The sequence below is a fragment of the Hippocampus bargibanti genome, linkage group LG05 (assembly GCF_051943395.1).
Source record: "Hippocampus bargibanti isolate YZ-2025 linkage group LG05, ASM5194339v1, whole genome shotgun sequence".
Classification (NCBI taxonomy): domain Eukaryota; kingdom Metazoa; phylum Chordata; class Actinopteri; order Syngnathiformes; family Syngnathidae; genus Hippocampus; species Hippocampus bargibanti.
The window spans coordinates 10,543,358-10,554,201 of NC_142738.1; the positions used below are offsets into that span (position 1 = coordinate 10,543,358).

Genomic DNA, 10,844 nt, shown 5'->3' on the forward strand with positions numbered 1-10,844 from the left:
TTTTTTTCTGTGGAAATTGAATTTGTCCAAATAAAGAATTTGAATGTGTGTTTATACGATCTATGTTTATAAAAACATGAATGATATTAGGGAAAAGAAAAATCATGGTAAAATGTTTAATTTAACTGATTTGAAAATAAAATTCCACTTGACCAGAACTTTTGTTTCTTCTCAAGAAGCCCCCAGAAAAAAAGCCATTGTTAAAAAAATTGTTACTCAGCAAAATTCTCTTTCCTGTCAAAGTTTTGTTCATATCCATTTTCTGACTTGCTCAAGTTGTAGTTTCCGTTTGTTTCCAGCCTTTTAAACGTTTTTTTTTTTTTTTTTTTTTTGCTCGTATGGCCGGCAGATCCGTGTGTTTGTTGCTTACCGTCTCACTGACATAGCGGCAGTCCCACTCAGGAAAATTCTCATGCTTGGCGTTAACTCCTCTGGCTATAGAGCAATGTTTTGTTCGAGTAAGACAGCTACCCGTTTTCATGACCAATATTCAACCGATGAAGTCATCCACTGCCAGACAATGTTCAAAAATGTGTCCACTCCAGTACGAGGGTTTTAGTCATTGTCACTCGAATTTCAGGACCCACACAATATTGACTTCTAGGACTGCATAAACTTTCAATGCAGCGTACGAAACCTTAGACTCTATTCTTTCTCTATCAGAAAAAAAATGTTATTTCTTAAATTATATGGGTCTGGAGTTATATGATCTTGAAATTAGTGCGGCTCTCCAAAATCCTATGCAATACATACATATTGGGTTATATAGCGCTGAACCAACAGCTGAAGCTGGAACAAAGCGCTAACATGGGAAAAAAGGGAAATGCTCCCTCCTTATGGAAAAAGACTTCATTCCTAAATTAAATAGGTATGGAGTTATATGAGCTTGAAATGAGGGTGGCTGTCCAAAATACAATGAAATACAGACGCTCCCCTACTTACGAACATTTGAGTTGTAGTAGTAACATATGTAGCATTCTCTCCAGTTGTACATGTGCATATCATTATCTAGCATATATTTTATTAAATGTTTATTTTCCGGTACAAACCAATACAGGTCACTTATACAAGCCTTAAACATACTTATATCCACTTTAAAGGACCACCAACACCATTTTTTTGTTGTTGTTTCCTATCTGACATCAGAAAAACGTTTTATAGCATCTAAAATACCCAAAAAACACACAGGCTGATATTTTTAGCCACATGCAAAACACCAATAAAAATGACTTAGTGTCCCAAAACTATTTCAAAATGAGCTCGGAACTGGGGTTATGCAGAAAGTCCCGCCCGCTTGTCCGTGATGTCATGCCAGGATACTCCTTCACAAACTGCCTTGCTCCAGAAGAAAACCATAGCTTCAGAGAGTTCAGATTCGGAGAAGATGCTTTCTTGTTACTCATCTAGTTATGAATATGATTCAAATAACTTTGCTGCTATGAAATATAAATTTCTCCACTGCGAGACTAATGAAGGCAAATCCAATCCAATAGTTCTGAAGAGGAAAGCATAAAACTTTGCAATCGATGAAAGAAGTTCTTTTGTATCAATTCGAGCGGTCTGGACTCCAATGTAGCGGCCAGAAAATGCAAAAGATGGCGCACAAGCTCTGTTGGAAATGGGCTGATTTGTCCGCTGAGAATTTGTGTAACCTTATACCTTCTCTATGCGTGTTACCGCAATTGGCTGTGACACACAACGATTCACCATTGCGTTATTTATGTAGTTTTCCTTCTAATTTCGCGATCAACACGGTGTTTTCAGACGAAAAAAAGTACCCAAAATGCATTGTGTGTCGCTTTCTCGGTCTGGGGCGTTCCCTCCGTGACGTCACTTAGGGCATCGTCATCAACTCAAAAACAAGACTTCATGAATATTCAGCGCAAGTCTTAAAACGTAAAATATAGTTATACGCGGTGGAATCTTTGTAAAATGTGCTCAGTAGAAGTCATTTGACAAATTATGGACGCAACTGGTCCGGAGGTGTCGGTTGTCCTTTAAACCTACAAAATACAGCACTGAATTAACTTACGAACGAATTCACTTTACGAACAACTGTTCGTAACGTATCTCGTTTGTCAGTTGGGGAGCGTCTGTACATACATATAGGTATATAGATAGTACTTTAACAACAGCTAAAGCTGGAACAAAGCACTAACATGGAAAAAAAGGGAAATGCTACCCCCTTGTACAAAGGAAAAACATTGCCAGAGGCTGTGGCCAGCGCTTTATTTTTTTTCAAATTCAGGAATGGCGATCGACGTCATATTTTCAATTCCCCAAGTTAAATTCACCTTTCAAAGAAGATTACTGTTGTTTTTGTTGTTGTTTTTTTTTTGAGGGGTTGGTGTCTGAAAATGATTTAAGTTTAAAATATCTCATCTTAGTTTACATGTGTGCTGTAGCTCAGCAGTCTTTGTCAATGACGTCTTTTGTGAAAGTTCAATGTCCGCCTCCACCGTGGATTAAATGTCTCGTCTATTTCCCCTGCAGATTGCATGCGGATCTGAACATAACCTCGCCATTGTAGGTGAGTACTCTCCTTCCAAATTCAGTAAAACTGAGTGTTTGATGATGTTGTCTTAAATTATGGAAGATTAGTAAAAATCTGGACGAGATGCCAACACAACTGTGCTGGAAGTAAACGCCGTTCATGTGATTATGCCACGGTAGTTGAAACAAGAGAAGGAAGAAATAAATGAGTGTTTTTGACTTTTACTAGGCATATTGTGCAACTCGTTCGTGATATCACGCCATTGTGAAACATTTATCATTCTGTTGACTGAGTACCGAAGATTTCTGAGGTCATTTCACCGTTGCGTGGCCTTTCCCAGAAGGAAGTAATCACGGCTCGCTCGGATGAGGATCACTGACAAATGCAATTATGCCAACAGACCCGTAAATGAGCTGGATTAATCACACACAGATTTTCTGACGACTTTTTCCTGTTAGAGGAAAAGTGACGTTAAGATACACGAGAGTAAAATACACATTCCCGAACAAGAAGCCAACACATCTGCTTGTGCTTCCTCATCAAATATACAATGATTTGTACCTTTCATTCCCTGCGTTATAGCAACCAAGTTGCATGATGGAATTTTTAGAAGTTTAATTTTTCTTAACATTAAATTTTGAACACTGACCCAGTTGTTACATCAGAGTGTGTATAAATATATCGGAGGCAGATAAAACACGAGCAGAATGTTCCTTCAAAGCATCTGTGAGGTATTTTTAAAATGCTGCATTGTATCTTATTCGGATGGGCTGTCAGAACGGGAAAATAATGAGCATGAATGTGCCGTCAGTATCAGCTCTCCTAAAGACCAGAGATGGGGTGACGTTTGTGCTCAGAGGCCGCATTTAATTTAGTAAACAGACAGGCGGGCTTGTTCATTCATAGATTATATCAAATCTGAAGTTTAGTTACACTCTTTATAAAAAAAAAAGTTAACTCGTTCACTGCCAGACGTGCAAAAATGTGTCCACTCAAGTGCCAGGGTTTTTGTCGTTTTCACTCAAATTCCAAGACCCATAAAAGTTTTGGGACTACATAAACATTCCATGCATCGTAAGAGACCTTAGACTCTCTTCTTTCATCAGAAAAAAATGTTATTTCCTAAATTATATGAACACCCAAGTATGAAAAAACAAAACCCAAACAAATTCGGGAATGGCGCTCTCAGTCATATTTTCAATTCCCGATTAAATTTGTGGATGTCAGTGAATGAGTTAACAGCGTTCTCCAAAAGACTCTTTTGCGGGAAGGGTCCTTCAGAGGCCTCTGGATCGCTAAATTGTGGCGAATTTGGACAGATCTGCAGTTAATTTGAATTCCTCCACACGTTTTTCTGTTTGGAGTGGAAACAAAAAGAGTCTGTCATTCATCCGAGAATTTTCGTAAACAACCAATTAGCAGTCAGGGACAGGCGGGATAGGGACTTTATTGAACATACTACCACGCTACTGGCCATGGCCAGCGCTTTATCTGTACCCAAACATGAAAAAACAAAACCCGAACAAATTGAATGGCGCATTGTCATATTTTCAATTCCTGAATACATTCGTCAATGGCAGTGAAAGAGTTAAATGGACTATATTCGATTTTTATAATATTCGTCGATTCCAAAAGGGGTGTTACATGTCCTATTGGAGTAAATGAATGATTTAGAGTCAGACCCGAGTATGGGTTGTGTGTAGCCCGCCCCCGCTTCAAAGTATGAGAAGGCAAAAGAAGGCTCCAGTCAACCTCATGTCACTCACTCCCTCCGCCGCGCTCCCCACGTTTCTTCCAGCTGTCTTGAGCGTGGCGGTGGCAGGAGCAATGAAATAGCAAAACCGGATTGAAAGTAAAAACCTGAGTGCTGCTATTTCTGGTGCTCAAGTAGGTCAGGCGGAAACCAACCATGAGCGCTGCTCTGCATGCTCCTCATGATATCGGCCTTTCCACGTATACAGTCCACCTAAGGAAATAGTCCCCACCGATTGGATTTATGGTCTGCGGTGGAAGGTGCGAAAGGGCCTAAAGATTCTCCGCATGCAATCTGAGAAAGAACAAAACACGGTTCACGCACACGTGCCTAAAATAGGTTATGAAGTCACCCAACGGTACAGAAGTGTTAATTATTTGCGGATGCGTTGAGAAGAAAATTGCTTTTGGTTTGAGCGTCTTGATTTCAATGCTCTTTTTTTGTTGTGCGGAAAGTGCAGCACTTTGTTGCCATGGAAACACTGATGTGCGGTATGCTGCTGTCAGTGAGTCTGTGAATAAAGCACAGCGCTCAAAACCAGGCTCTCGCCTTCATTGAGTATAATACTTCCAAAAAGAAATTTCACTATGAGATTCACACTTGTTACAGAATAGCAAAAGAAAAAAATTAAGAGACCTGTAAGTAAATGCGCCATTCGGAAGGCTTTGGCACGTATGTACCGAGTCTTCGCTGGCAAAATGCCACATTGACATAAGCTTGCTGGCATGACATCTTGGTCTGCCCGTTGACCGACGCATATGTTTCGCCGCGCGCGTCCAAATCTTCGACTCTGAGCGGGGAGAGGAGCTTCGGCAATGTGGACGGACAGATAAAAAGCATGAAAGACAGACGACAGCCTGATTGAGAGAGAGAGAGAGCTGGTGGTGGTTACCCTTGAGAAAGCACGCTCGCTTCTGTTGCCATGGTAATGGAGCCTATTAGGTAACTGTGTTGCCATGGCACGTGTCTCCTCGGCGATACAGACCCCGACCACACCCACTGACAAGCAATCCAGCTGTGAGGAGCACGAGGGCGGGGGTCTTTTTTTTCCCGCTGTTTCTTCGACGCAACTTCACTTCACTCGCTGCCAGGTTGTGAAAATTAGCTCACGCCTCCTTGCTACGCTGACCCCAGTCATCCCTCTCCTTCTCAGGGGAGCGCCTCCTTTCCTGGGGCTGGAACGAACACGGAATGTGCGGCGACGGTTCGCTGGCCGACGTCTTTCAGCCGCAACTCCTTCCCGGCCTCAGACCTCTTGTCATTGGCTGCGGGGCCGGACACTCAATGGCGGTGTGCGTTGGGAATACGTGCGAAGATAAGTGGTAAACTCCATTTATCCTGGAGCCATTGTGCGAGCCAGATTGAGATATTGATTCCTATTATGGAAGTATTTTATGAATGAAGACTCATAGAGTGATCAACAGGGTTTTTTTTGTTTAACTTGTTTTTCAGTTTGACCTATAAAAGTTTGCGTAATACAAAGGAGATATGACACCATAGGTGTCAAACTTGGCTCATCGGCAAGCACCGCAGGAGCCTGATGAAAAATCCAAATCATTTGAATCAATTTTGTTGCAGTAGCAAAATTAAGATTTTGGAGCCGATCAAGCCAACAACCAGGAGATGAACCAGTCGTTCCAATATATCGTTGTAGTTGGACTTAAAGGACAACCGACACCATTTTTTTGTTTCCGAACTGACATCAGAAAAAAATGTTTTATAGCATCTAAAATACCCAAAACACGCAGTATGATATTTTTAGTCAAATGCAAAACACCAATAAAATAACTTAGTGTCCAAAATCTGCAAATAAATGAACCCGGAAGTGGCCAGTTTCAGAAGGTCCTGCCCCCTTGTTCGTGGCGTCACCCCAAGACGTCTTGCCTTGCTGGAGAACCAAAACAATGGCTTCAGATTTGGAGAATATTCTTTCTTGTTACTCATCCAGTTAGGAATATGATTCAAATAGTTCTGAAGAGGAAAGCATAAATGTTTTCAATCGATTAAAGAAGTCCTTCTGGATCATTTTGAGGCCTCTGGAAAATTTGTAGCGTCCCAGAAAATGCACAAGATGGGGCCCAAGCTCCGTTGCAAATGGGCTGATTTGTCTGCTGGGAATTTGTGTCAACTAGTATCAAATAGTAGTCTTGGTGCAACACACAACGATTCACCATTGCGTTATTTATATTTTTTCCTCCTAATTCCGCCATCAACACAGATCAAGACAAAGTTTTCAGACCAAACAAAGTCCCCAAAATGCATTGTGTGTCGCTTTCTTGGTCAGGGGCGTTCTAGACGTGATGTCACGTCAGGCATCGTCATCAACTCGAAAACAAGACTTCCTGAAGCGCAAGTCTTAAAACGTAAAATATAGCTATATGCGGTGGAATCTTTGTAAAATGTGCTCATTAGAAGTCATATGAAGTGATTTTACAAATTATGGACAACGTCGGTTGTCCTTAAAACTTCAAAAGGCACAATTTGGTCAATTTCATATTAAAACAAACAAAAAAGATTATACAATTTGTCAGTTTACATACGTGTGAGTAATTTTAATTACCGTATTTTGCTGCACTGTATGGCGCACCTAAAATAAATTATCTTTTCAAAAGCTGACCATGCGCCTCATAATCTTGTGTTCCTTATGTATGGAACATGTTTTTTAAATATGTCATTCGTTGAAGGTGCGCCTTATATTCCCCAAAATACGGTAATTTAAATTACTGACCAAAATTGTTCTCTTTTTATGATGTCATGTGTGGTTAAACAAACGCGCGAAAATTCTTCCCAAAACAATGATGAATAATTAACTTCACTGCGCGACGTGCCAAAAATGTGTTCACTCCAGTGCCAGGGTTCTTGTCATTTTCACTCATTGCAGGACACACAGAATATTGAGTTTTAGGGCTACATCAACATTCAATACAGCGTGAGATACCTTGGACTTTTTTCTTTCTTCAGAAGAAAAGAGTTCATTCCTAATTTATATGGGTCTGGAGTTATATGAACTTGAAATGAGGGCAACTGTTTTGGGGTCAACTGTACAAAAGGCAAAGGCTGCCCCCTTGTGGGTTTTATAGCTACGACATTGCAAAAATACATTCCAGTCGTCGCCGAACCTCAACTTTAAAGGACAACCGACGTCTCCGGACAAGTTGTGTCCATAAATTGTAAAATGGCTTCAAATGACTTCTACTGAGCGTATTTTACAAAGATTCAACCGCATATAGCTATATTTTACGTTTTAAGACTGAATATTCAGGAAGTCTTGTTTTTGAGTTGGTGACGCGTCCGTACGTGACGTCACTAAAGGACCACGCCTGACCGTAAAATAGACTCATTGTAGCGGTCCTTCCATCACGTCAATGTATTTTGCTGTACTTGTTTGGTCTGGGGACCTCGTGTTGCACCCAAAAGCCGCCAGAAGGCCAGAAGAGGGCATCCAAGCGCTTTATAAGGAATTTATCAGCCTGTGGAAATGGAGGTGGCCACAGGAGGTCGGTTTGGGTGAGAGATTTTCCCCCAATGTTGGCTCAAAATGGCACAAATAAATTCTTTAATCGATTGCAAACATGAATGCTTTCCCCTTCAGAACTATTTGAATCATATTCGTAACTGGATGTGTAACAAGAAAGCATATTCTCCGAATCTGAAGCCATTGTTTTGATTCTCCAGCAATGAAAGACGTCTTGGCGTGACGTCACGAAAGGGGGGCGGGACTTTCTGAAAATGCCCAATTCGCAGCTCAATTTTTTGCAGATTTTGGACACTTTAAGTCATTTTTATTGGTGTTTTGCATTTGACTAAAAATATCATACTGCGTGTTTTGGGTATTTTAGATGCTATAAAACGTTTTTCTGGTGTCAGTTAAAAAACTAAAAAGTGACGTCGGTTGCCCTTTAATGTCTTAATATATGACATTAAATTATGATGTTATTGTCATTAAAATCTGATCTGCTAGGCAGAAAAAAGAGGGTGAATTCAGAATTTAAAAATCACCCAAAGTTAAATTGCATTGCTGATTTAGCTCATTGGATTGGATTTACCATTATTAGTCAAGTCGTGAAGAAATTTACAGCTCAAAGCAGCAAAGTTATGAAAGAAAGTAGAAATATAACATACAGGAGCTGCTGGAAAGGCACCCACTCTCGCAGCGCCATCTTGAAGTCAAAAGCACTGCCACTCACAAACTTATTCGGGAATTGAAAATATGACGTAGGGCGCCATTCCCAAATTAGTTCGGGTTTTGTTTTTTCTTGCTTGTGTGCCGAAAACGCGCTGACCATATTTCTGGCAATGTTTTTCCCTTCCACCGGGGGCCAGCATTTCCATTTTTTCCCCTTGTTAGCGCTTTGTTCCAGCTTCAGCTGTTGTTAAAGCGCCATATAAATCTACATGTATGTATTGCATTGTATTTTGGACAGCCGCCCTCATTTCTAGCTCATATAACTACAGACCCATGTAATTTAGAAATTAACACTTTTTTTATGATGAAAGCAGAGAAGAGAGTGTAAGGTTTCTAACGCTGCATTGAATGTTTATGTCGTCCTCAAACTCAATTTTCTGTGTGTCCTGGAATTCAAGTGACAATGACAAAAACCTTGGCATTGGAGTGGACACATTTTTGCACGTTTGGTAGTGAATGAGTTAAAAACAAAAGAAAAAGGGTAACATTTTGTTTGCTAGCGTAGTATTAGGCAGCAACTTTCACCAGTCCTTTCTGTAATTCTTCTTCTTTTCCTTTCGGCTTTTCCCTTCAGACCTTTCGGTAATTAAGTGTCCTAAATGCCTCAGTGTGTGTGTGGACATGAGTTATGGCCGAGGTCGCATTTCCCTAGTCAATCCACCAATTTGACGGCCACGTTGGAGGGCGATATCTTAACATGACAAGGCCATTTCTACACCTCGCGGTCCCCTAGCCACATCGGCCCTTTCGAAGAATTAAAGGCGTTGATAATATGGGGGAGGGACCTGGCTGTGGCTCCATCTTCATCTTTACACGACGACACTTTTATTGCTGTGATCTTGAGCGTGAAGAGGCGCTCGAACTCTGATGTCTTGTACGTTGGAATGTCTTTTACCAGCTTATGATTTACTATTCACACATGGATGTGTTTTTTTTTACTCTCACACTGACAAGTGTTTGCTTTATTGCCATTTTAATTTTGTACATCATTAATTCCACTTGCGGAACGTTTGCCTGCTGAAATTTAACAGCTTGCATAATTATAAGACATCTGCAGTGCAGTATTATCAGATGACAACATACGCGATCAAGGCCAATAGCTAAAAATATTTTGACATTAAAGGGATTTTATTTGTTGCTGTTTTTAGTTTACGCTAATATAACACGCACACCAAGTTTTTAACCAAGATTTTGAAAACAATAAACGAACACCTCCTGAAAATCTCTTTTTATTTTTTTTAGATTTTATTTAACACTATTTCTAGTACAAGTCTGAACGGTATTGTTCAGAAAATACACCAACAAAAAAAACCCGAACCATCGAACCAATCTAAACTACCTAATTTACAACAGATTCTGTTCTTACAGACAGTGTTTTTTAGGTGTTCAATTGCATGACACGTTTCGGCGTGTACTTCCACCTTTGTCAGAGACAATCTGACGAAGGTGTCAGAGACACTCTGGCGAAGGCGGAAGTATATGCCGAAACATGTCAGGTAATTGAACACCTAAAACACTGTAAGAAAAGAATGTGTTGTAAATTAGATATCAAGTAGAAAGGGTGAATTTAACACAAACAATCTAAACTACCGTTGAACACCCGACTAAGAGAACAACCCACAAAATGCATTGGTGTTCAAAACACACCCACACGTTCTGTCAATCTCACTCAATATCACACATACGTTCACCTCGTCTGTTTTATGAATGTTTTTAAACGTAATGTTGCTGATGTTTTATTGTGTGCCAGACAGTGACGAGCACACAGATCCCGGTGGTTGGTCGGCAGTGTAACTGCAGTCATTTGTGGAAAAGTTGGTCCCCTGCATTTTCAACTTTTCCAAACAATTTAAGCTGCGCTTCGAACAAAGCTATCGTGATTGTTATCTACTCGTTATAATGCTCCTTATCTATCCACACTGGGCTCCTGCTCATATTGGAAGAGCTGTTGATTGAGTCAAATGAAATTGTCTATAGCTGCAATACATTATTTCATCATGTTAAACAACTGAGTGTTAAGAATTTATATGACAGAGGCACTTTTGTCGTTCGAGGTGTGAAGTCTTTTTCGGTATCTGTAAGTACAGGAACAATATTACTAATTTGAACAAAGGGGACACGAGGCCAATTCCATTTCATTGATTTTCTGATACATTCTAACAGCACATTTGACCATGTAATGCCTCAAAAACGCAAGGTAAATACTTTTTTTTGTGAACCGAAAAACTCATCAAAGGAATACGTCTATGTAAGCTCTCAGTCATACAGGAGTGGTCCATCGATGAAAAGGCTTCTTCAGCTGTGATCTGTACTTCTTTGAAGGTGTCGGACGTTTCGCTCCTCATCCAGAAAGCTTCGTTAGCGAACTAAAATTGTGTTGGCAGCTCTCGCCCTATATATATATATATATA

General features: G+C 40.3%; 1 protein-coding gene across 5 annotated transcripts in view; it reads left to right on the top strand.

Annotated features, from left to right (window-relative positions):
* sergef (secretion regulating guanine nucleotide exchange factor) overlaps positions 1 to 10,844 on the top strand; it is a 39,312-nt gene that overhangs the window by 8,357 nt on the left and 20,111 nt on the right. For 2 of the 5 annotated variants that reach the window (XM_088996412.1, XM_088996413.1), the window contains 2 exons: positions 2,494 to 2,530; positions 5,401 to 10,784. In XM_088996412.1, the coding sequence (XP_088852538.1) occupies positions 2,494 to 2,530; positions 5,401 to 5,573 (210 nt within the window). In that variant the 3' untranslated portion in view covers positions 5,574 to 10,784. Of the gene's footprint in view, positions 1 to 2,493; positions 2,531 to 5,400; positions 10,785 to 10,844 lie in introns of those variants that run through there. The other 3 variants (XR_016114979.1, XM_088996415.1, XR_016114978.1) reach the window with 2 other exon arrangements.